General features: G+C 38.7%; 1 protein-coding gene across 1 annotated transcript in view; it reads right to left on the reverse strand.

Moving 5' to 3' along the window:
* IL7R (interleukin 7 receptor) overlaps positions 1 to 18,749 on the reverse strand; it is a 34,319-nt gene extending 15,570 nt beyond the window's left edge. Inside the window, exons 1-4 of the mRNA XM_026016729.2 lie at positions 18,541 to 18,749; positions 17,960 to 18,092; positions 15,096 to 15,178; positions 10,285 to 10,423 (exon numbers count right to left, since the gene is read on the reverse strand). Of these exons, the coding sequence (XP_025872514.2) occupies positions 10,285 to 10,423; positions 15,096 to 15,177 (221 nt within the window). The 5' untranslated portion in view covers position 15,178; positions 17,960 to 18,092; positions 18,541 to 18,749. The remainder of the gene's footprint in view (positions 1 to 10,284; positions 10,424 to 15,095; positions 15,179 to 17,959; positions 18,093 to 18,540) is intronic.
* Positions 18,750 to 27,622: the final 8,873 nt, after the last annotated feature.

Consider the following 27,622-nt stretch of genomic DNA (forward strand, 5'->3'; position numbering starts at 1 on the left):
AGTAGATGTACAAATAGATAACAGTAGTGCATAAGATAGGATGTGATAAGTGGAATTATACTGTTGTAAGTTTCTTATATTTTGTATATGAAATAGTACAATATTAACTCTAAGTAAACTATGCTAAGGTTGAATATTGTAACTGTTAGAACAATCACTGAGAAAAAGGTATTGCCCAAAAGTACAAATAAGGAAGAAGTTGAATATCTCAATAGCTCTATTTCTTCCAGAGGATTTGCATTAATTATCAACAAACTTCCCTACTAAGGAAACTCTATGCCAGATGGTTCTATGCTGGTGAATTCTATAAAATATATAAGAAATAGTGACAATTCTACACAAATTACTCCGGAAAACAGAATAGATATAGACTCTTTCCAATTTGCTTTATGAAGTTAGCTCGATCCTGGTACCAAAAGCTGGCAAAATATTACAGAAAAGACATTCACAGATAAATGTCCTCCTAGAATATATATGCAAAGTTCCTCAAGAAAATATTAACACATTGATGGTAATACTATGAGAAAGTAGGACATGTCCCAGGAAATCAAGGTAGATTCAGCAAAGATCAATCCTACAATTCACCATATTGCCAGAACAAAAGGCATAAATAATCTGATTGTGTTAAGTAATGCAGATAGACAATGACAAAATTCAATATCCACTTATGATAAAAACTCTCAGCAGATGATTAATAGAAAAACACTACCTCAACCTGATAAAGGAAATTTACAAATAGACTACAGTTAATATTACATTTAATAGTGATATTGTGAACATTTTTCCCCTACAATAAGGACAAAACAGGAATATCCACTTCCACCATTTTTATTTACTGGAGATTCTAGCCAGTGCACAAGGCAAGAGGAACAAACAAACAAAAGGACACCCCGTTTGGAAACAAAATAAAAAAGCCTTTCTTTATGTACAGTCAATGTTGTATAGATTCTCCAACACAATTACAGGAACTAGCAGGGTGAATTCATCAAGGGCAGAATATAAAAGACAATTATATTTCTATAGGATAGTATCGAACAATTAGAAAATAAATTTTAAAAACAACAGTTCCATTTATGATAACAACAAAAACATAAAATGCTTAGAGATAAGATTAATAAAGAATATTCAGGGCAGCCCGGGTGGCTCAGTGTTTAGTGCTGCCTTCAGCCCAGGGCATGATCCTGTAGACCCGGGATCGAGTCCCACATCGGGCTCCCTGCATGGAGCCTGCTTCTCCCTCTGCCTGTGTCTCTGCCTCTCTCTCTCTCTCTCTCTCTCTCTGATGAATAAATGAATAAAGTCTTTTTAAAACAAAAAGAATATTCAAGGCCTTTGCAATGGAAATTATAAAACATTCCTTAGAGTTATTAAAGGAGATCTAATAAACAAAGAGGCACATTCATGGATTTGTAAATTTAGTAGTGAGAAGATAGCAATTTCTCCCAACCTGGTGTATATAATATTAATCAAAATCTCAGCAGGATTTAAAAATAATGACAAGCTGATTCTAAAATTCATGTGGAAATACAAAGAACTCAGGAGAGCCAAAACAACATTGAAAAAGTAAAACATAGAAGATTCAGGGCAGCTGATTTCAAATTTACTGTAAAGCGATGACAGGCCACTTTAGCACTAGCATAAAAATAGATAAATTGATCAATAGAAATTATAGGGTTCAGAAATAGACTCTCACATAGAAAGTTAACTGATTTTCAATATAAGTGCCTTATCAATTCAGTGGGAAAGAGAAAACTTTTTCAGCAAACTGCCCTAGAACAACTGAATAAATATATGGAAAATATTAACCTTAATCTCAAGCAAAATTAATTAGATATGAATTATAGATTTAAATGTAAAGGCTCAAACTATAAAATATGTAGAAGAAAAATATAGGAAGATATCTTTCTGACTTTGAGAGTGGACAAAGATAGTAATGACACACACAAAAATTAAACATAAAAGAGGAAAAAAGACACATTGAACTTTCATCAAAATGAAAACTTCCTCCCCATTAAAATACACCATTAAGAAAATGAAATGGCAAGCTATACACTGGCAGAAAATAGCTGTAACGCATATAGCTGACAAAGGAATTGTAGCCAGAACATATAATGAATTCATACCCATCAACAATAAAAGGATAAATAACTAAATAAAAAAGACAAAAGACTTTAACAGACACCTGCCACAAAAAGACATACAAATAGCCAGCAAATACTCAAAAAGATGGTCAACATTATTTGCTATTTGAGAAACATAAAGAGAAACCATGAAATACTATTTCAAAGCTAAATGTCAGAGACAATGTATAGTTCCCACACTTTGTTGGTTTCAGAATAGAATGGTATAACCACTTTGGAAAACTGCTCCAAATGTTTCTTGAAAACATTTTGTTGTGTGAGAAATTTCATATAAAAAAGAGTAAACAGTCTATTATTCCACTTACAAGAACTATTCCACTTATAAGAACTACTGGAAACTGGCAAAACCAGGGGATCCTGGGTGGCTCAGTGGTTAAGCATCTGCCTTTGGCTCAGGTTATCCCGGGGTCCTGGGATCAAGTCCCATGTCAGGCTCTCTGCAGGGAGCCTGCTTCTCCCTCTGCCTCTCTTTCTGTGTCTCTCATGAATAAATAAATAACATCTTAAAAAAAAAAGAGAAACTGACAAAACCAAAGGGTGATGGATTGCTCACTGGGGATGAGTGGCTGGAACAGGACAGGAGACATCCTTCTAGGGTGAAAGAAATGTTCTGTATTAGAAAAGGAAGCAAAGTATGTATTCTCATTGCAAAAATAACAATGAAAAATAAAAACAAAAGTACTCATTTCTCTTCCTTCCTCAACCCTCAACTTAATTTCCCTCTCCTGCGATAAACATAATTACTATTTTGTTTTTCCTATATGCTCTTCTAGCCAAATAATTCTGCAAAAAGGTATAGATGATTCAAATTGGAAGTGGGGATAGTGGCAGAAAAAAAAGGTTTTGTACAAGTTTACTTACATGGAATGAATTTTTCTCATTAACCAGATTTTTTTAAAGGTCATAGGGAATATGTTCTAAAAAGATCCTTTACTACCTACAATCCAGAATGTGTTGGTTTTCTTTGGTAAATTGGATGTGAGTATACTTTTCTCAGCATGTGCTTATGAGAGCCCTTTCTGGGATTGTTCCTGGACTCTGAGCAGAAAGACTATGTCTGTGGCTTGAGGCGAGATGGGCATGGGGTTAAAATCTGAGGAGGATGCCTCAGCTTTAGGTGCAGTCTCCCAGCTCTGGGCTGCCGTGGTCTTTGAGTGACTGGTTATGCTCCTGCATTCAAACAAAGACAGATGGGTGAAGAAATTTTAGGTTTATTAATCGGCTAACTATATTTACTATTTGTGAGGCCTTCCTTAACATTGTCCCACCCCCAATTATGGTTGTTGTTTTTTTTAATTAGCTGTTATCTTATAGGGTATGCAGTTGTTTTGGCTTTAATTGCGTGTATCTGTGTGTGTGTGTGTGTGTGTGTGTGTGTGGGTGTGTGCATGTGTGTGGGTGTCTAGAGTGTGTCCCTCATTGAGCTAATTGGGTTTTCACCCTTGGAGTAGAGTAAATATTAAAAGCAAATTTTTAAGTTAGGCCAGATGGATACCCCCTGGGAGGAGTGTCACATGGAAAGTTCTGACGATGGCAGCATGTCATAATTGGATGAATAAGGATAGGGAAAATTGGAGCAATATCTCATTTCTGAATTTTAGGTAAAACATATGTTGTTGAAAAAAAGATAATGACTTTTAGTTCATTCATTGAGTTTAGAATATATTTGTAAGTAAAGCATGGTGAAATATTCACTTATAAATCCTTAGGTAGCAAGTTCTTGGTATTGTTGGAAATTTAATAAGAACCTACAATGGTATTCTTGGTTTACTCCTGCTTTTTGGAGAGGGATATTAATAAGTAATGAAAAATAAGGGATCACCCTATGGTTGGCTTGTGAGCCTGGACATCCTTTTAAGGGGTCTGAACCCCAGGAGCCACTCTATGTGAAGGGGAAGCCATGCCAGGAGCTAAGAAAACCAGTGGCCTGCAATAGACAACCTCACTTTGTGCCAATGACCATGGCCTCAGGTGATTGGAGGAAACACAGTGCAGTTCATGAGGAGTTCAACTCAAGTCAATCCAGTTCATTTCAACTCAACTAAGCTAAGGCAATTTACTTGGTTGCTAAGTATGTATTGCTAAGGTTAGAAATATTCTATAACTACACCATCCAACACAATAGCCACTACCTGATATGTGGTTATTGAACACTTAAAATATGGTTAGTCTAAATTGCGATGTGCTCTAAGTATGGAATACACAACAGATTTTGAAGATTTAGCATGCAAAAAGGAATATAAAGTATCTCATTAATACTTTTGTTTATATTGATTATGCATTGGAATGATAATATTTTGGATACATTAGGTTAAATAAAATATATTATTAAACTAAATATTATATTAAATATGTTAATTTAAGTTAAATAAAGTTTGCCTATTTATTTTTCCTTTTTTTTTAAACGTGGCCACTAGAAAATTTAGAATTAGATATATGTCTGACACATTTGTGGATTGTGCTATATTTCTATCGGATAGAGCCATTTGAGGGTATTTTGGAGGGGAGAAAAAAAGCACTGCAAGTATCCAATGTTAAAATTAAACACAGAGACCACACTTAAAAATTCCCTTACCAGAATCAGTTAGTCATATAAGCAAATCTTAATTTAGCTTACTTTGCAAGACAAGCAAGATTAACTTAACCTGGGTGACTTCTTGCTTATGCCTCTGAAAATCATAAGCAAAACTTAAATAGTTTGCCAAAATTGATAGGAGGCAACCACTAACCAATTTCCTTTCAGTTAAGAGAATTCTAGTATTATAGCTAATCACTGTAAAGAATAAACACTCATCGCCCTTACACTATATAAGCTGCTTTATAACAACATACCTCTAAGCCTCATTCAATATTTTAAGTGCTCTTGGCTTGCAAACTGTCTTTTTGGAATGTGCACAACAAACTTTCACAAATTACTACTTCCGTGATTTGCTGGCTTTACTTCTTCTTTTTTTTTCTTTTCTTTTTTTAAATCTACCTTTGACCTCAAGCAGTACTATAGGCTAACAAGTTTGGGCCTGTAAGACCTTTTCAGGGGACATCAGCCAAAAAAGCCACTCATACAAAACCCTCTTGTCCTGGAAATGGAGAGAGACTGCTGGGAAGACCGGAGCACCTGCTTCTTTACCCTACCTCCAGCTTACTAAATCTGCAATCGTGTCTGGTTTAGCTTGATAAATGCATTTCTCCTGATGAGGCAGACAGGTATCTACATGAAAATGTTAAAAACAGAAGCAAAATCCAACTGTAGCTTTTATTTCTCATTTGGTCTCAAAAGGATCTATCTCAAAAATATCAATTTTGAAAGTTAGTATGATTTCCTGGTGAAGGAGTAAATTGCTAGATTTAGCACCTGACAGATACTGCTAGGTAATTCTAGAACATGAGGTAGATTTGGCATGGGTGGTAAATGATGAAACAAAGAATGACATATGTGAAGTGACATCTGTGGGTGGCACATGGGAATGACTGTGGTGCCCCCAAGAATGTGGGAACAAAGGAGTTGCCTTCTGAGAGCTGACTCTGGAACTTATACAAACACCTAAAAAGCAGTGTCCCAATTCAAGTGCCCATGGTGTTTTCGAAAGTAACATGAATGAGAAAAGTGGGCCCTAACTTCAGGATTGAGATTTAATTGTTCATCTACAGAAGCAGCTAGAATTCTGTTCAGATACTTTGACTCTATGGGCCCACTATTATCAAATCTGATTTTTTTTTTTGCCTCTGAAGTATCTTTTTAATTTAAATTCAATTAATTAACATATAGTATTATTAGTTTCAGAGGTAGAGTTCAGTGATTCCTCAGTCTTATATAACACCCAGTGCTCATTATATCATGTGCCCCCTTAAAGTCCATCACCCAGGTACCTTGTCCCCAAACCCCCTCCCTTCTAGCAACCCTCGGTTTGTTTCCTATGATTAAGGGTCTCTTATGGTTTGTCACCCTGAGTTCATTTTGTTTTATTTTTCCCTCCCTTCCGTTGTGATCCTCTATTTTGTTTCTTAAATTCCACATATGAGTGAGATCATAAGATAATTGTATTTCTCTGACTTATTTTGCTTAGCTTAATACCCTCTAGTTCGATCCATGTCATTGAAAATGGCAAGATTCCATTTTTTTTTGATGGCTGAACAATATCCTATTGTGCATATATACCACATCTTTATCCATTCATCCGTTGCTGGACATCTAGGCTCTTTTCATAGTTTGACTATTGTGGACATTGCTACTATAAACATTGGGGTGCTAGTGCCCCTTTGGATCACTACATTTGTATCTTTGGGATAGATACCTAGTAGTGAAATTGCTTGGTTATAGGGTAGCTCTATTTTCATCAAGATAGTATGGTACCAGACATATAGATGAATGCAACAGAAGATAAAACCCAGAAATGGACCTTCAACTATATGGTCAACTAATCTTTGACAAAGCTGGGAAAGAATACTCAATGGGAAAAAGTCTCTTCAACAAATGGTGTAGGGAAAAATTAGCCCATGTAGAAGAATGAAACTAGACCATTTTCTTACACCATATGCAAAAATGGACTCAAAATGGATGAAAGACCTAAATGTGAGACAGGAATTCATCAAGAGGAAGAGGAGGAGAAGGACACAGGCAGCAACCTCTTCGACCTTGGCTGCAGCATGTCTTCAAAGGCAAGGGAAAAAAAAGGCTAAAATGAATTATTGGGACTTAATCAAGATAAAAAACTTTTGCACAGCAAAAGAAACAGTCAACAAAACCAAAAGGCAACTTACAGAATGGGGAAAAATATTTGCAAATATCTTATCAGATAAAGGGCTAGTATCTAAAATTTATAAAGAACTTATCAAACTCAACACCCAAAGAACAAACAAACCAATCAAGAAATGAGCAGAAAACATGGGAAAAGACATTTTTCCAAAGAAGACATACAAATGGCCAACAACACATGAAAAAATGCTTCACATCACTCAGCCTTAGGGAAATGCAAATCAAAACCACAATGAGATACCACCTTATACCAGTCAGAATGGCTAAAATTAATAAGTCAAGAAATAAGAAATGTTGGCAGGAATGTGGAGAAAGGGGAGCCCAGGTACACTGTTGGTGGGAATGGCAAGCTGGTTGCAGCCACTCTGGGAAATAGTATGGAGATTCCTCAAAACTCATTTTTAAAGAGATAACCTAGATGTTTAAGTGCTGTAGCTAATCCTAAAAATTGAATAAGCACTTTGAGATCTGAATCAAATAACTCTAGCCTTAACAAGTTAACAAACAAACTTCCTTTGTTTTGCTTTATATTTACGGAACAACCTTCTGATCACATTTTTAATGAAAATCAGTCTACACTGAGAATTAAGTATCACTTACAGGTACTAATGATATACCAACTACCCCAATGCAAGATAGTTGTCATGATTAGAGAACTTGAGTTACTCTTTGGTCACAGAGCTCCTTAAATTTTGCTATTGGGATTCTAACCTTGGTGCCTGTTTTCAGTGCCTCTGTTTTGTCATTCTAGGTACCTGAAAGCTGGTTAACATTCTGGTGAATAAAAAATTTTCAGATCCCCCAGGAAGAGTAGATTTATATTAATAGGCACCCTACTGGCCCACTATGTCCATCTTCTCTCCCAACACTAACTCCTGTAGGTCCTGAGCCCAGTATGAATATCTGGTACCTATAATAATTGTATCTACCAATATGAAATCATTACTTGGCATACCTGTAATCTAAATCTGAGATTTTGGCTAATCCAAATCCAATCCTGAGAGGAGTATCCTCTCATTGAACACTAAGTAATTTGGTTCCTAACCTTGGGAGATTGGTGGCCAGATCAGGCAGGTGGTAAACTCATCTAGGAAAATGTCACTAGTAACCTGGGAAACAGCACCTGGTTTCCATCAACAATCTGACCTGTGAAAAGACTTCAGTAGAAAGCACATTTTTCAGTCATTTCTAATCTCTTCTTTATAAACATGGCAAAGGAACAGAAAGTTCCAATAAAGGTAGTTTCATTGGAAAAGCAACCTAGCCTTGCCAGCAAATATAGCACACTAGGTGACTTTGATTTGAGAAACAATGTCCCCACTCAGCCTAGGAGCTGCATGAAAAATCAATCTCCCTTAAGGTGTGGATACCTTCACAAAAACAGCTGCTCTCTAGGAGCACCTTAACCTCCTCATATTTATTGTTTTTCACTGAAAAATATGTCTTAAGACAATTCCCTCCCAACTGAAATATCTAACTCTAATTGAAAACCCCCAATGGAAGCTGCAGATAGATTACAATATCACAGGAAAAATTAAGAGATTTGCCAAGGAGAAGTGGGCAAGTTTGTTCCAGTGGGCGAGGAAATGGTGTGAGCGAACGTGGACAGAAAGGTCATCTCAGCCTCAGGAGAAACTGCGTGAGCTCTGCAGTTTCCAAATAGCTGGGTGGAGAATCCAAAGTCAAGCCTCTGTTGGAGGGGGTTTTGTCCATAAAAATGAGTGCATGGTTTGAATGAGCTGTTCGGCTATGTTGGTGTAGCCTAGTTGCAGTATAGATTCTGGACATTATAGGTTCCTGTTCTCCCAATATTTTATTTCTGGAAAGTGTGTTAGAGAAGTGAACCCATAGAGACAGACTAAGAACACACTATGGGTTTCAAGTCCAAAAGCATACTTCTCCAATGACTGCATCAGAAAGCAGCAATGTCCACAATAGCCAAACTGTGGAAGGAGCCTCGGTGTCCATCGAAAGATGAATGGATAAAGAAGCTGTGGTCTATGTATACAATGGAATATTCCTCAGCCATTAGAAACGACAAATACCCACCATTTGCTTCAACGTGGATGGAACTGGAGGGTATTATGCTGAGTGAAGTAAGTCAATCGGAGAAGGACAAACATTATATGTTCTCATTCATTTGGGGAATATAAATAATAGTGAAAGGGAATAGAAGGGAAGGGAGAAGAAATGTGTGGGAAATATAAGAAAGGGAGACAGAACATAAAGACTCCTAACTCTGGGAAACGAACTAGGGGTGGTGGAAGGGGAGGAGGGCGGGGGGGTGGGGGTGAGTGGGTGGCGGGCACTGAGGGGGGCACTTGACGGGATGAGCACTGGGTGTTATTCTGTATGTTGGCAAATTGAACACCAATAAAAAAATAAATTAAAAAAAAAGAAAGCACTGCATGAGCATAGGCAGACAGCTCCTACAATTTAATGCAAGGCATGTGATTTAGGGCTTGTCTTATGTATTAGAGGGGCTTGGCTGAGGGTCTACTGAGTTTATAAGCCCCTTTTTACAACTGGTGGATCTTGACTCACTTTTCTTAGTAAGAAACTAATTAGGTCATCTGATACGAATTTGGAGTTAGCCATAAGTTAGAATTTCATGTTGGAGTATTTTTTCCAAGTCATCAGAGACAGTAACCTTCAGCAACAAGAGATTGTGGAGGATGAAGAAAGCCCTCTCTTCACCGAACTTTCAAACCAGAGAGACTTTCTCTTTTTCTTTGTGAGGCCTCATGAAACCAAGAGCAGTTATTCCTACAGAGTTTTGGAAAATTGACACTGAGGGTATCATGTGAAGTCAAACTGTGTCAAGAGGGTGAAAGTTAGATCTGTATTCATAGATTTTGTTATTTATTGCTTCTTTCCCATTACTTATTACATACTGAATTTCTCTTCTAATTAAAGTATTTAAATTATTTAATCATCCTAAACTCCCTTATGAATTGTTAGTACATTTCATTTAACAGGTGAAGAATTGAGGCATAGATGTGTTATATAACTTGCTTTAGGTAAAAAAGCCAAGTCAGTGCTGATATTGGGATTAGAAACCACGCAACTACACTCCAGGGTGCAATAAAACACTAGATTGTCTCACGTTAGGAAAAGAAATTTGGGAGAAGGAATGTCCTAGGAAAGCAGTATTTAAATTCTGCTATGAAGTCAGGAGGGTTGTGAGGACTCCAAGCTCCAAACCATCAGCTTGCTGTAGCAGCAAAGCCTGACAGATGAACCCATGAGAGTATCTCTGCTGGAGTCTTTTGGTAAAGAATTTTTGGAGTTCATTCGATTTTTTTGGGCTCCATACTCCCTCCTTTGCTGAGCAGCATGTGAAAGGAATGACAGGATTTCCAGGCACCCATAGGAGCCAGCATTCCTCACCATATTTCAAATTCCAGATTGGTGCTGTTGATGTCAGGGTCATCAAAAGTGCAGGTCAACAGGTGTTGGGTTCCATCCACTTCCAACTGACTGTAGCAAGAGAATGAATAATCATCCAGCTCGGCATCTTCAAAGTCTCCTGGGAAGGAACAAACCTGCAGCTGTTAATGAAGTAAATAAGTGCATCCTTTTGAAATATGGAGTGACATTAATGAAAGGGCAGCCTTTTGGGGCAGACGTGAAGGAGTAATCATAGGGTTATAAAACCTCAAGGGAAAAGACAGAGAAACCAATACCAAAACCCAAACCGAAAAGACCCCAAACCCAAACCAAATCAGTATCTTATGAGCACAGATTTTTCTAAGAGAAAAAAAGATAATCACAATTAATAAAAAACCTCCGAATATTTCTGAACATTTCTGCTATTGGGTTAGGGCATTAGAGACCGAGAATAAAATACTAAATATGCTTTTTTTACACTGTTCGTTTATTCTGTTAATTGGTACATTTTGAATAAGAGATACTTTATCTCCATCGTTCAAATGCTACCTAACCTAGTCTTTGGCTTAATCACTAATCTTAATTTATTTCCTCTCAAGTATTTCTTTTTTGAAGGAAGGAAGAAGCACTATATTACAGTCAGATATTCACTTTTTAAGTGATAGCTTTTCCTGCCTAAATACACATCCCAACTAAAAAGTGCAATTGATTATCTCTATTGTGTGAAATATTGTTTAAAGCAATTTGTCTTAAGCTACTAAGGCAAATATGGTTAGAAAAAAATTAGATCTGCCAGGACTCAAATCTAGTGGACCTTCCCATGAATCCTACTGCTTCTGTGTATGTAGATCCTTCTTCTATAGATACTGTATCTTGAAGACACCAGAATTCTGGACGTATGTAGGGAACCAGAATTTTTTTTTTTTGCAGCCACTTTTGGTAAGTACAATCTGTCACAGAGAGTACTCAATTTCTTGAATGGGGTTGAGGCCCCTAAGATTAAATAGACATTTTGTATGTATATTTCACAATATTTAATAGAAAAAAAATTGTCAGCAAATATGGACTGAGACCTGAGAAAATGAGTTCCGGAGTAACTGAAGCCATTCTCAGAGTGGTCAAGTGTGAGATGGCTCACACATCTATTGACACTAGAAATTACTTTGGACCATCAATACTAGAAATTAGAAATTAGAAGCTCCTGGGGTTGTTTTCTTTTTTAAGATTTTATTTATTTATTCATGAGAGACACAGAGAGAGAGGCAGAGACACAGGCAGAGGGAGAAGCAGGATCTCCGCGGGGATCTAGACTCGATCCCAGGACCCCAGAATCATGATCTGAGAGGAAGGCAGATGCTCAATAACTGAGTCACCCAGGCGCGCACCTCCTAGGGTTTTAAATAGAATATAGAATGTACTAAAATTAAACCCCAGTTGAGTGTTCTGAAGGCCATGAAATGTAGAAACAGCATCTTCTTGACTTAAATAACTAAGTAGGTCTGTGGGAAGGTTAGTAAAACTGGTGGCGAGCGGACCAACTAGTTGAGTGACATATTGGTTCAGTCAAAGCCACAAATCTTGAAAAGCTAGATCTAGATAAGAGCTGTGGGCACTGCTCTTTCTGACCATTCCAGAACCCACTAGGCTCACAATTCTGCCACTAGCAAAGGCGTCTTATGTAATTTCAACAAGGTATAGCTCTCTTCCTGGTAACAGTTTTAAATAATGAGGGGAAACTCACCATTTAGGGCTCACATTTTAAAGCATGTTCATTGTTAGTCTTATAGGACTAAGATCTTGTGTCCTAAGAACTGGCTCTTTTCTCAACGGAACGAGTCTAGAGGGCTTTAGCCTGCGCTTACTCAGCAGTCCTCACTCTGTACAGATGTTTTCTCTTCTTCGAATCTTCCACCAATCCTATACAACAGAACCTACATTACTATTTGGATTCAAGCTTCTATGGATCAGCTTTGTCTCCAGAATTCTTCAATATACAATATAAGCTAGAGAGAGCACAGTCCAGTAGATGCTGAGCATTAGTAGGACAAAGCACTCCTACTGCCTTTAGCCATCCAGTCTGGTAGAGTCAGTCTGATGTGAATTTTCATACAATATACATAGCACGGGTCATACAATCAAAGTAGCTACGTTTTGAGTTCATTGGCTCTTAAACCAATAAAGTTGCTTTGTAACCAGGAAAAATTCCTCTCAACAACTTGCAAAGTTGCATGGCATTTTACAAAGAGAGTATTATACACAATCTAAGCTGAAAAATTCTTCGATAAGGGTAGTATACACGGTGGTAAAGACCTCTGGCGCCAGAACTGGACAGATGTGGGTTTAAATTCTTGCTATTGTACTTTTTAGCTGTGGTTTCGGTCAGATTACTCAACCTCTCTATGCCTCATTGTTTCAATATGGAAATTCACTTTACTTTGAGGAATCACTGAACAAAATATATGCAAAGACAGCTTAGAACACAGTAAGCACCAATAAGGGTTAGCTAGAACTATTATCTTTTTTTGTTTGTTTGCTTTTTGACAAATAAGTAATGAAAAGGTAAAATAAGAGTTCTAATTCTGAAATATATGTGAAACCTTTGGGACTTCTTTGAAAAAGAATTCTAGGGGTGCCTACGTGGCTCAGTTGGTTAAGTGCCTGCATTAGGCTCAGGTCATGATCCCAGGGTCCTGGAATCAAGCCCTACATCTGCCTCACTGCTCTGGGGGGAGCCTGCTTTTCCTTTTCCCTCTGCCTGCTGCTCCCCCTGCTTGTGCTCTCTTTCTGTTAAATAAATATATAAAATTTTTTAAAAAAGAATTCTATGTCAAAGTCATAATTCTATGACTATGATTTGAAATTACATAAAACTTTTGAACAGTGAGCTAACCTATTATTCTTTAAACGCCCACTATAGGGGATCCCTGGGTGGCTCAATGGTTTAGCGCCTGCATTCAGCCCAGGGCGTGATCCTGGAGTCCTGGGATTGAGTCCCACATCGGGCTCCCTGCATGGAGCCTGCTTCTCCCTCTGCCTGTGTCTCTGTCTCTGTCTCTCTCTCTCTCTGTGTGTCTCTCATGAATAAATAAATAAAATCTTTAAAAAACTATTTAAATGCCCACTATATAAGCATATTTTTCTATAAAAATTTAATTTTTTGAATATGTATAATAGACAAGGCCATGTGGTTAGGAAGTCTTCCTTTTGAAAGGAATTAGTTGATTAAAAGTAGAAATGGTTTGGATTTTTAAAAAATATCCCTTTCTTTTCTTGATCATCCTTGTGGTTATCAAAGAGCTAATCTTTCAACAAGCTGCTTCTTTTTTTTTTTTTTTTTTAAGATTTTATTTATTTATTCATGAGAGACACAAAGAAAGAGAGAGGCAGAGACACAGGCAGAGGGAGAGGCAGGCTCCACGCAGGGAGCCCAATGTGGGACTCGATCCTGGGACTGCAGGATCACACCCTGGGCTGAAGGCAGGCACTAAACCCCTGAGCCACCCAGGGATGCCTCAACAAGCTGCTTCTGATCATTATACACCCCAAACTGAAAAGTATTTTGAGATGCTCAATGTAGATGAGTGGTTAGATCTCCTAAATAAATCTGAAATTTAAAAGTTGAAGTGAAAACTCAGCTTTCAGTTAGAATTCTTATTTCTTAAAACAAACAAACAAAAACAAAACAAAACAAAAACAAACAAACAAACAAAACAACAACAAAGGTATGGCCACCAGGAAGAGAATACATTATACTCTGAAGAGTAAGAATTAGGTGTTACTTGCCAACCAAATATCTGTGCAAACATTAATAATCGTCCCCACAAAGTGATTCATACATGATCACACTGAAAAATGTCAGCCCTCTGACAATTCCCTTAGTGAAAATATTCTAGAAATTTCCACCCTTAGTAATTACATGACTTAACATATCTATCTAAGCTGAATCATTAGGCTGATGTATTTGATATCTTTGATAAGAAAATTCCTCTTAATTCTTAAAGTAAAAGGGCTTATCAGGAACAAATGGGTGGTTCAAATTCCCAGGTGGCTCCTGTTACTGCTGTTTTTGCCTTTGTCTATAGTTTTGCTGTAATTACAACCTATTTACTAAGTAGGCAGCATCAGCTTCCAGGTGCTAAGTATTTCAAAAATCCCAAAGAGTATTGTTATATGATAAATTTGTTGATATGAAAACAAATATATTTTAATGAGATGACTCATTCAGATCTTCAGCTATTCACTATGAATCTCACGTAAATCTATCAAAACTGAAGTATTTTGAAGAAGTTTCAAACTTTCAATTTAAATATTGAATGTCTACTATGTTCTAGACACTCTTTTAGGTGCTAGAGATATGGCATTGGTAAGTGCAAACAAAGCTGTTGTTTCTGAAAATTATTTTATCATGAAAATCATGGTTTTGGAACCTCTTAGAAAGCTAAACAAAACAAATCTAACTTGTTTTTTTAACAAGGTAAAACTACCTTGGAGATTCTCCAACAAGCACACCCATTGCGTCTATATGGGTGTTCCTTTTGTAAGAGCAGAGGCATTGACCAACATTTAAGATCCACATTTAGAGTCTAATGCATTCCTTCCTGACAATTCTAAGACTTTATAAACCACCCACATTATTGTCCCAAGACCTCCTGTCCTGCTGGTTAGAACTTAGAAAACGACTGAATTATGTGGTAAGTTCTCCGACTCCATTCCAACTCAGTGTCCAGATCAGGACTGTTAGGGATCTGAGTAACCTGTAGCATACGCTAGAGATAATCTGAAATCCTAAAGAAAAGTTAGAAATGACTCACCATTCTGTGCATAGCCACTTTCTCCAGAAACGGCTTGAAGTAAATAGAAAACCATACCAAAAGCTGTACCCAGAATCGTCATTCTGAGAGAGAAAGAAAGGAGAGAGGAGGTGTGTGAGCCTATGTGTAGAAATGAATGAGAGAGAGAGAGCACCAGTGAGAGAGACAGAGACAAATCTACAGCTTTAGCACTTTATACTTCTTTAACCACAGACAGGGGGAAGTATAAACACAGCAAAAAAGAAGGCAAGTGCCAGAAACAGGAAGTCTGAGTAAAAGTATTGCTGTTGTAAGCAGAGGTAGAGGAAACAAAGGGATAGAGCTTTTGAATTATTCTACCTCTTTGGAATTCCTGTCGGCCCCCAAACTTGCTTATTACAGAGCCAGGTAGTGAATTCAAATCTAGCCCCAACTCCCCTGAGACTAGAGTGTGACTAAGGCTCAGTTCAAAAACAAATCACCAGGCCAAACGCTAAACTTGCAAAGTTAATCAATTGATTGTCTAGGGTGAGTTTCACTTTAAGGAAAGATTCCACATGGTATGGAGTAATTTATTTAAATAGTTCCCCTCCAATCTCTGAGCATACACACTAGAGAGTTTCACAAGAACAGCACTTTTTGTTGTTTTCTGTGTATCCCTAGTACTTACACCTTGCTCATCAAAGTAGGCATTCAAAAATTATTTATCTAGTCTGGGAGTTGGTAAACTAGGGCCAAGGGGCAAAATTTGGCCCACCACCTGTTTCTGCAAAGGAAGCTTTATTGGAACATAGTTACTCTTGTGCTACAAGAGCAGAGTTGAGGACCTGCGGCAGAAACTGTAGGGCACACGAAGTGCAAAATCTTGACTCTCTGATCCTTCACAGAAAGAAACCTGTTGATCCCTTGTGTATTGGATAAGGCAGTTATTTTCTCAGGGTATTTATAATAGGATTATATTTGTGAAAATCTGATCGCCACACAACTTTCCAGGAACATACAGTATTGGCGAACCACATTGGCATCTATAGATATGGGCAAAAGCTTGGGACAAAGACAAAGATAATTCAGACTTTCCCTAAACTTGTCTGCCAATCAAAGCTGCTCCCAACATGGCCTCAGGGTTAAAGTAGGGATATTTGTTAAGCCTAATCGACTTCCTAGTAGTCGTTGAATCTTTTTCTTTAAGCCTCTATTAGTATTCAAATGAAGGCACAGGTCTATAGCAACCCCTTTATCAACAGACAGACAATGCCTTCCAGAAGAAACATCCCAGGTCTGCTCAGGTCTTCCACTGGCTAATCACCTGGATTCAAGCTGTACAACACCCCTCAGCTCTCTTAGAAAAAAGCCACAAGACTGAAATTACAAGATGATGAGTACTGAGATGCTGGATGGACAGTGAGTGGTGAGCTTCTGTTTGATTCACAGACATTGGGTAGAACTGGCGAAGAGGAACAAGTACCCCTCAGAGTATAAAACAGAGGGAGTCTTTGAAAGCTGCCGCAGTTCACTTATATCCTCATTACAGTTATTGTGACAATCTCTTAAAATGAGAAAAGAAGAAATGGGGCATCTGTACCAGTCTCTGTTGAGGCAGATCCAGTGACAGGGTTGGGGTGTTCTGTTGGTAAGATCACACTGGATTGCAAGCTTAAGGGATATTTCAGAGCAAGAAGCCAACTGCACGGACACAATGCATCTCTTCCCTCTGTTGAGGTTTTCTTTTGGCATTTTCAAACATATTTCAAGGAGTGACAATTTTGTGCATCAGATAATAATTTGTGCCCTCATTTCTAATCTTGTCTTGAAAGCTTGGTTAGAAAATTATGAGTCTGATTCATAAAAATTGGTAGGTTTTTGCATTGAGGTGAGTATCCTTTCAAGAAAGATATAATTATAAATTCCCGTAAACTAAAATAAGTGTTAGAGAAGGAATCAGGAATTATGTCTATCTACCAACACAGGTGTCATGAATTGCTCAGATTGTCACTCCATGGGTGAGTAATTGGGTTGTGTCTCTTTAAATTCTCTTGTTTATCATTTTAGTGGACTATCATTTTGATTGTATCTCTTTCCTTTAGTTGTGAAGATGTAAAAGAACAAAGCCAAGGCACAATATTTTGGTACAGCATGTGCTAGTTTGCTCAGGGGATTTCCACTGGTGTACTTACTCTTTTTGGGTGGGGCAGGAGATGCCGAAGGACCTAGAGAGAAACCTAGATATAGTGCGGGGAGCTCAAAGAAAAGAGAAGTCTCACTAGGCCTTCTAGAGATTCTGGGGAACAATTGTATCTTCTCTACTTTCTTCACCCAGTTCTTGCTAGTTCTTTGGAAAACTTAGGAAGAATGGTGGCCTCGTTCCACCTATTCCCCCAGATGAGAGACTTTCACTATGTTGCTTTGTCATTACTGCCTGGGAGAGGAGTGGAGAGCTAAGAAAAGCAGATCAGGAAAGATGCTCAGGGCACAGAGCCTCCAATTGCAAAGTCAGGATCCCAGCAGTGGACCGAGGATAAAGCAGATCCTTGGACGCTACAGCCTGATTGTGGCACGCATCCCCCTTCTGGCCTTCCATCATTTCCTTTCATCACTACCTTCTCTCTTCCCTTTCTTATATATTGTCTTCCTTTGGTCTCATGAGTTCCTATGATGTGGTGAATCATAGCAAAGGAAAGGCATTTTATTGTTTCTCATGTATAAGCAGAACACAGTGTCAACTGGTCACAACTTTCCTTTCTTCCTTTGGTGGGTATGATCGTTCACACTCTTTATTAAACAGGGAAAGCACGGAATGATTTTCTTTTATTTTCCTACTGTAATAAGTTATATATTTAATTTCATATATATAACAGGTAGAGTCCTGAAGAGCTCAGAGAACTCACCTTTTAGCCAGATTTGAGATTACAGGGTAGTGGGTTTGGAGGAGTGTGTGCTCCCTTTACTCAATTGTTTGTTGTTTTTTTCTTGGTAAAAATCCACTCCAGGAAGCCGTAGGTTTTCTCTCTTTGTGCCAATCTGTAAGGACAAAGATGTTCCTGGGCAAATTCAGGCTGAGAATCTTATTACTAGTCTCCATTCTCTAGACTCCTCTCTTAGGACCAGAAATTTCATTTCTATCCTTGACAGAAATTATAAATTTAGTGGGTCAGATACCAATGCATTATCTCTTTCAGCACCCTTGGAAAACAAACTTTCAAGAACAAAAACACTTCTCGGAGTCAGTTTTTATACAAAACTTACAAAATAGCCAGTAACACCTAGTAATTTGTCTCAATGAGAAAGATTTAAAAGTCACTCACCTTATGATTAGACACTGAAGGACAATAAAATGAAACAGCAGCTACAACAATAGTATATGTTGCTATAGGAATATCTGGGGCAAAATCTGATGTTTAAAAGATACTCAGATCCAAAACATGTTCTATGAAATCTGTATAAGTGCCCCCCTCCAGCTGTCACTTACCTTCCTTAGTTAACAGTAAGATATTATCCATAAGATGGGAAACAATCTTGGGCACCTGCCTTCTGCTATAAGAAGGAAATCCAGGCCAGCTCAGTGGAGTGACTGGGGACCCCGAAGAACTATGAAAAAAAAGAAGAAAGCACCCAAGGGGTCGAAGAGGTGAGGATGGCTGTAGGGAGCCCTAATCTAGCTCTAGACCTAAATGAATTGCTTTTAACATTTTATCAGTGTGTGCTGAGTCAGTCCCTAGGGCTCTAAGGGGGAGTCCCAACATTGTGAAGTTTCATTTCCAGGAGCACAGTGTTTTCCTTGTTGTGGCTCTTCTTTCATTTCCCTTTCCTCCTTACCCTGCATCTTCAGCCCCATGCCTTGCTGTCATGTCATGCAATAAGTTCTTTCTGGGCAGAGTTTAAAATGTCAGAGCTATTTTGCCTTGTCAAGATTTTAGTCTCTGTCTTTGGATACAACCAAAATGGAGTCTTTGGGTGCCAATTTTCACTCTTTGCTGAAGATATTTCTGCCAGGAAGAGAGTGCTTAGATGTCAATACATGCTCAAATTTTGTTTTTTTTTTTTTTTTTTTTTTAAAGATTTTATTTATTTATTCATGAGAGACTCACACAAAGAGAGGGGGGGGGGGGGAGAAGCAGAGACACAGGCAGAGGCAGAAGCAGGCTCCATGCAGGGAGCCCGATGTGGGACTCGATCCCAGGACCCCAGGATCACGCCCTGGGCCAAAGGCAGGCGCTAAAACGCTGAGCCACCCAGGGATCTCCCATGCTCAAATTTTGATAAAAATGTGAACCAGAGCATCAATCCTTCAGGAAGTGGTATGCCTGCTGGCAATGGCCGCAGATCTTGGTGATTCTGTGGGCAGCTGGGGCAAGGTGTGGGCCAATCTGTCCTTGCAGGCCCTTCCCAACAGACAGTTCCCAGAAGGCTCCTGCTCAAGCTGTAGTGTCAGTGGCCTGCAGTGTTTCAGAGAAAAGTCTGGATTAAGTGACACCATTCTGGGCCCTGGCCTGTGATTCTGCACAGATGTCCTTGCAGGTAAGCTCCTGCAGAACACCTTCCAAGGGCCTGCAGTGCTGATTGCCACACCTGGACCCAAATCCAGACAATTAGGAAAACTGGTGAGAGCCATCAATTCTACTTCTTATGATTCCCTGCCCTCTTAGAACCCAACACCATGTAAATTAAGTCCCTAAGAACAGCATTGGTATCCTATAATTTCCTAAGCTAAATATGCAAAGTCAACATTAAAACTGAGTGATATATCAGAAAGGGAGACAGAACATGGAAGACTCCTAACTCTGGGAAATGAGCTAGGGGTGGTGGAAGGGGAGGAGGGCAGGGGGTGGGGGTGACTGGATGGCGGGCACTGAGGGGGGCACTTGACGGGATGAGCACTGGGTGTTATTCTGTATGTTGGCAAATTGAACACCAATAAAAAATAAATGTATTATTAAAAATAAAATAAAATAAATAAAAAAAATAAAACTGAGTGATATTGTTCATAGAATTGCCACATAGAATCAGCAGATGTTCCTAGAATAGAAGCAGTGGGGGATCTGTCTGTTGGCTGATTATATGACACCTCACTAAATTTTTAAGATTGCTTTTATTTATCAGTCTCAGGAGATTTTGGAATTTTACATAGGACTTTTGTTTGTTTTCCTATGTATTAGTTGGGGCTATTCTGCTGAAATAGGGGACTTGGAAATATACCGGCTCTAACCAAGATACAGATTTATTGCTCTCTCAATAAGCTAACAAAGATGCAGATTTATTGCTCTCTCAGTCAGCTGTGGAAGATGACCTACAGCAGTGAGGCAGCTCCATGGGTTCATTGAATTAGGCAGGCACCCAGCCTACTCTTTCATTTCCTGGGATGTTGTTCTTGTGTATTTAAGGTCAACGGACCAGCACCATGATCTTATTCCAGTCTTTGGGAAGCAGATAACAAGAAAGGGAAGAGGTATCACTTTCCTTTTTAAGAGCATGATCTGAAAATTGCATATATCACTTCTACTCTTGTCTTATTGGCCAGAAAGTAGCCACCATGGCCATTCTGGCTGCAAGAGAGAAAGGAAAATGTAGCCTGAAAGGGAGTAACTATGTTCACCACTAAAACTGGAGAATCTATTAGTAAAAGGAAGAAGTGGGGAGTGAATGTTGGGGATAACAAATACCCTCTACAAGAGTTGTATGCCCAATAGGTATGGAAAAGTACATATCATGCAGAACACATGCAGTAGTAGCCACTTCCATCTGCAGGATGAGAGAGGAGGCATTTGATCTCGGACTTAGAATACGAAATGACTTACCAGATGAATGGACCTAGATCCAGGCAGGGCAGAGTGTGTGCTTGCCTACTGGGGAAGTAAGACTTGTAATATTCATACCAGGCTCATTTTATCTGATCTCAGGTCTCTGATCCCAACAGGCTTTCAAGAAAATTAAAACTCTAAAGCTAGGGTTCCAAATTTGGGTACTCCATGCATCTCCTGAAACTCTAAACAATATATGGGGATAAAAGATTTTTCTCTTATTAGGACCTCAGAAGGGACTGTGACACAAAAGTTTAAATTCTAATACATTGACTCTGTGGGGACACTATGACAAAGTAGCTGAGCTGTCCTCAGGGGGATCACAGACCATGAGAGACCCAGGCAGCTGTTCTGAGACTCTTGATTTCAATTTCCTGGCTAGTTCTCTCACATCAGTCTTGGCAGGTGAGGGGAGGTATGTCTGACAGTACGACATTGAGTATTTGTGCCGGTCTCTACCTTCCTTACTCTGGGGCAGATGAATGAAGTAGGTCTTTTCTTATTGGGGGTAGCCCCATTGACTGGAGGATGTTTGGCCTTACCCCTGGGGAGGCTCCTCACCATTTTCTCCTGTCTAGGCACTGTGTGTACACTTTCCAAAGCAACTCTTCCTCTCTACAAACAACTTTGTCTATTTCCTAACTTCAGCCCAAGTTATGTGCTTTCTTTTTTTTTTAAAGTTTTTATTTATTTATTCATGAGAGACACACACACACACACACAGAGAGAGAGAGAGAGAGAGAGAGAGAGGCAGAGACACAGGCAGAGGGAGAAGCAGGCTCCATGCAGAGAGCCCGATGTGGGACTCGATCCCGGGTCTCCAGGATCACACCCTGGGCAGAAGGCAGCGCTAAACCGCTGAGCCACCCGGGCTGCCCAGTTATGTGCTTTCTTAGCTAAACTCTCTTCCACTACTAGAAGCAGTAAGGAGGGGATTTATTTTGGGTAGTGGTAGAATAATAAAGGTGGCAAGGGCAGGCAGAGAACTTTAGACTTCGTACTTGTGTACATCTTGTACATGTGTTTTCACAGAAAGGATTCAATTATTTCCAGTTTATTATGAGAAGCTGAATTCTACCTGCATTGGTTACTTTACAGTGTCTTTCAGAAAGGCAAAATCCTATCTTAAGTAAAATCTTAGGTTGTCATGGGCAGTATTTTGTGCCCATATTTGGTGTTAAGGGCCACCAGAGGATGTAGGAAGGATGATGAGAAAGCCGAGCCAGTGTGCTGTAGGTCTAGCTCCAGCATGGTGATGTTTGGGAAAAATTAATCACTTCCTCTTCCTTGCTGCTACCCATGGAGTTTTCCTTCCCTTTTTGCCTCTTCTCCTCCTCCACTCTTCATAGAAGAGCCAGACATTCTGAACTCATCACTCAGGCAAGAAAGGTGCCAGTTGAAAACATTTGAGAAGAGAGTCTCCTCCTTGCTTTTGAATTCAAAAGTCTGAGCCTTGGAGGTAGTAAAAGAGAAGAGTGGAATAAATAGGGTCACAAAGGAGAGGATTCTCAACTCCTCTGAGCCTTCAAATACTACTCCCTCCATCCTTCGGACTAGACAAGTATCCACACTGAGGGAGAGGAGAGTGGAGAGATGGGGTGGGGAAAGAGGGCATGTTCCCAGGCTGACAGGGAGCACCTGGGAGAGCTCAGGTGGGAAGGAATGGAGCCCTAGCTGCAAAGCATGTGTCAACACTTGGGAGGTGAGTCAGAGCCCCTTCTTTCCACTCTGGGGACCCTGCACAATATCATAATTCAGAGCTCTGCCAGCCATCCTCCCCACAGGAAATAGAAAGGACTTCACTTTACCATAGATATCACTTTCCTCTCCAGTTTCTCAGATAGGACAATGCTCTGATATGGTCTGGCTTTTCCCCCAACAAAGTGTCAGATGACTGCTAAGTCCTGGAGGAGAATGGCCATTCAGGTGGGGCTGGAAATTGTGAAAAGAAAATCCCTCTGTCTTCCTATTCCCCCACAGATGGACTATACTTAACGGAGGGACTGAAGGAACCAATGAGAGAATACTCTGAGTCAGAAGAATAGTTACCTTCCTCCTGCTTAAAATCTGTTTTATAATGTAGTTTTCTGTGTAGGATTTTGTCTAGAAAATAAGTGAGGTCTACTGCTTAAAAATTAAAAATCTCGGGGATCCCTGGGTGGCTCAGCAGTTTAGCGCCTACCTTTGGCCCAGGGTGTGATCCTGGAGTCCCAGGATTGAATCCCGCATCGGGCTCCTTGCATGGAGCCTGCTTCTCCCTCTACCTGTGTCTTTGCCTCTCTCTATATATATCTCACGCGCGTGTGTGCTCTCATAAATAAATAAATAAAATCTTTAAAAAAAAGAGAGAGAGAGAGAATGATTTGATAAATTCCAGTACATCCACTCAGTGTAAACTCTCAGCCGTGAAAAAATTAAAAATCTCTAGGTTTTAGTGAATAGGGCATGGATTTGGAATCATACCTGGGCTGCAATTCTACTCTAGCAAGTGCCTCTCATCAACAAAATATGGTAATAATATTTAATTCTGAGGGTCACTCTACGGTTGAATATATACTTCAGTGCCTGTCACATAGGTATTTAGTGCAGGCAAGGTTTCTCCACTATCTGCTTTCATCAAGAGGGTAACAAAAGCGGCAGGTGATATAAAATGTTAAATCATGTGTCTTCCCAGTCACTAACTTTTACCCAATGATCCTCCCCCAAAGATTTCTATTGCCCCAAGTGAAATTTTTGATAATAGAGAACAGAGACTTCAAATTTCTAGCTTTCAATTTCTTGATTGTGTTTTTCTTTCTTTTTTTTAAAGATTTTATTTATTTATTTGACAGAGAGAGCACAAGAGCACAAGCAGGCAGAGCAGCAGGCAGAGGAACAGGGGGAAGCAGGCTCCTCACAGAGCAGAGAAAGCCCCATGCAGGGCTTTATCCCAGGCTCCTAGGATCATGACCTGAGCCAAAGGCAGATGCTTAACCGACTGAACCACCCAGGCGCCCCTCTAGCTTTCAATTTCAAAACCATACTCTGTAAAGTAGGAAAAAATTAGAACAATTGTTTTTCAGACAAGATATGTTGTCCTTTCCCTACCTCATTTGAAGCCAATCCTATATACAACTCACTCCCACTCATGCCCCTCTCTCCCTCTCTCATAACTAGATAGAGAGCGTATAACTGAGGAAGGAGAAGAGTCAGAGCAGAAAAGAGAGTTGAGTGTTGGTGAGCACTCATGATGTGGAGCCCAGCATCCTAACCCCTCCCTGCACAAGGATATGAATCCAAGATGAGGGAGAAGGTCCCTAGATAGGCTGGGAGGATGGGAGAGTAGGAGGGACCTGTGCTTCACTTCTCACCAGCATCCTGGGAGGTGGCCATCCCACAGGTCTCCCTAAACCTCTAGAGCACTGGAAAATAGAGTAGAGGTGGTACTATAGTTCCTGGTAGTGCAGTAACTGTGCCTTTATACTATAGCTTTGTAATTAAGGTTTTTTTTTTTAAGATTTATTTATTTATTTGAGAGAGAGAGAGAATGGGGTGAGGGGTAGAAGAAGAGAGAGGGAGAGAATCTCAAGCAGACTCCCCATTGAGCATGGAGTCAATGCAGAGCTCAATCCCAGGTCCCCAAGATCATGACTCAAGCTGAAAACAAGAGTTGGCTGCTTAACTGACTGAGCCACCCGGTGCCCTTGTAGTTAAGTTTTGAAATCAGGAAGTGTGAGTCCTCCAACTTCATTCTTTTCTTCAAGAATGTTTTGAGTATTTTGGGTGCCTTGCATTTCTGTGAATTTTAGGATTAGGTTGCCAATTTCTGCATATAAGGCAGCTGGAATTTGATAGGACTACATGAAATCTGAAAAATGCTTTTGGGAGCATTGATATATGAACAATATTAAGTCTTCCAATACAGGGAATTTTTCCATTTTTAAGGCTTTCACTAATTTCTTCAATAATGTTTTGTGGATTTCAGCATACAAATCACACTCTCATTTGTTACATTTATTCCTAGGAACTTTAATCCTTTTGATGCTCCTGTAAATGGTCTTGTCTTCTTAATTTCCTTTTTATATTATTTGCTTGCATATAATAATATAATTGCTTTGAGAATATGGATTTTACATCTTATAATCTTTCTCAACTCATTTATTCTAGTAGTAGTTTTCTTTTTCCTTATGGATTGATTAGTAATTTCTATACACAAATCATGTCATTTTTGAATAAAGGTAGTTTTTCTACTTTCTTTCTGATCTGGAACATGTTTAATTCTTTTACTAGACCAATTGCCCTGGTTAGAGTTTCCGGTACAATGCTAAATAGAACTGGTGAGAGTGGACACCTTTGTCTTGTAGTGGGAAAGCATTCAACCATTCATCACTGAACATGATGTCAGCTATGGGTTTTTGTTAGTTTCCTTTTACCAGGTTGAGGAATTTCCTTCCTATCCCTACTTTGTTGAGTATTTTAATTGTGAAAAGGTATTATATTTTGTCAAGTGCTTTTTTCATCTATTGAGATGATAATGTGCATTTTGTCTTTTATTTTTTTTGTATTAATTTTCATATGTTAAGCCAATCTTCTATTCTTTGGTAATGACCTTGTTATGTTACTGGAGTCAATTTTGCTAGTTGTAGATTTTTGCATCTATATTCATACAGAACATTAATCTGTAGTTTTTCTTGTGATGTCTTTGTTTCATTTTGATATAGGTTAATACTGGCATCTTAAGATAAATTTGGAAGTCTCCCAAGCTCTTTTACCTTTTGGAAGGATTTGTGAAAGATTAGTATTAGATCTCTAAATATTTGATAGGATTCATAACTGAAGCCTTGTAGATTTTTTTCATTGTGGAAAGTTTCAAGCTTACTTATGCAATCTCTTTATTTGTTTAGGGTCATTCAGATCTTCTATTTCTTCTTGAGTAAGTTTTCGTAGTGCATGTCTTCCTAGGAATTCATTTATCACCTCAATGATTTAATTTGTTGTCATATGGTTGTTTATAGTGTTCCCTTATAATCCTTTTTATTATTGTAGGATTGATAATGATGTCTCTTCTTTCATTCCTGAATTTAGCAATTTGAATCTTTTTCTTTTTTTGTCTAGTTAAAAGTTTTTGTAAATTTTGTTGATCACTTCAAATGTCTTTCTAATTTACCATAGGCATATATATTTTTTTATGAAAATCATGGAGAAGAGAGAAGGGAGGGGAATACCTTGTGAGACTATCCCTTACAGTCCCATATCTGATTAGGGAAAGTATTACTAACAAAAGAGTCCTACTTTAGTATTATAGTATGATAAGCTAGAATCACAGCACAAATACAGGAAAATTACAAATCATAGCTCAGATGATGTGATTTAAAGAATTGTATGTTGTTAGTGGGATTCCAGTGAGAAAATTTCTTATTTCACATTGTATAATAAGCTCACAGATATGCACAGAGGGCAGAAATCTCTTTCTTTGAAATTGTATTTTTTTTTCATGGCAGCTACTAGTGAGTGGAAAGGATATTTGACTAATAGGACACTGAGAGGTTCTTATTGGGTCTAAGAGATTGGACAAGATTAACATATGGCTGAATGGATGGTGGTTAGATGTTCAGAATTTGGCTCCTTCCAAGGTATATCATCTTTGAATTATATTCTTTGGGTCAATTGATATAGCAGTTAAGAGGGTGTGTTTGGAATCATACAGATCTGCATTTTTAAAATAGCAGTGTGACCCTGGAGAGGTTATTCAATATCTCAAATTCTGAGCTTCCTACTAAATAAGGTTGTTGTCATAATCAAATGAGATAAAAGAAGATATTCAGCATGTATTAGTGATGATGGTAGTGTTGATGATGAGGATGATAATAATGATGATGTTGATGAAGAGTAGTGAGCCCCATGCTGTGCATTTACTCACTTGGCTCTTTATGGAGATATTGGTAATGTCAAGCCTCTTCAGACTTGCCCTTCTCTCATTGCAATGCAGCTCTTCAGTAGGCTGCTTTTCACTGGTACCTTTCCTACTATGAGCTATATATTTTCTCTCCTATATGGGCTTTTTTCCACTCATCATTCAGAACTTTCAGACTATTATTTTGATAAAAGTACTCATAGTTCCTTCTCCCCTTTCCTCCACCCCCAATTATGGTTGTATCAATTCATAATTACCAGCTGGCGTTCATAAAAGATTCTTACTTTACATCATTCAATCCCTCAATTGCTTTATAAACAAACATTTCTTATAATTGTAAAACATCTACCTAGAAAGTTGAGGGAAAGGGTTGGTTTCTTTTTTCAGTGTTAATCAGAGAAAGTCTGAAAGTGATGCCTTATGACTAACTTTTGAAGAAATGAGACAATTCATGTTGATGAAGTCTTTGTCTGGAGTTAGTGGTTAGCATTTAGTACATACTTCTAACATCCTTTTTCATTATCTTGACTAAACTTTAAAATTTCATATTCCAAGTGATGAAATTTAAAATTTCCCAATAACAATAACTTTAAACACTGCAAAATATACTTTTAGATCCTATTTTTCAGTTCATTTGGAAATGTGAAGCACAGTGAGGAGTTACTGTCTTGTTGACCAAAAAGGAGAAAAAGTGCTATGCCACAGTAAACCAAAATCAATGGGAATACAAAGGTGGAAAGGGGAACATAACCTACATCTACATACAAGAACACTGGCCACAAAAAACATTTATTATCATTATTATTGTTTTTGCCAAGTGAGGGAAAAATGAAAACTCACATGAAGTAAGAAAGAAAGAT

The sequence above is a fragment of the Vulpes vulpes genome, chromosome 4 (assembly GCF_048418805.1).
Source record: "Vulpes vulpes isolate BD-2025 chromosome 4, VulVul3, whole genome shotgun sequence".
NCBI lineage: Eukaryota > Metazoa > Chordata > Mammalia > Carnivora > Canidae > Vulpes > Vulpes vulpes.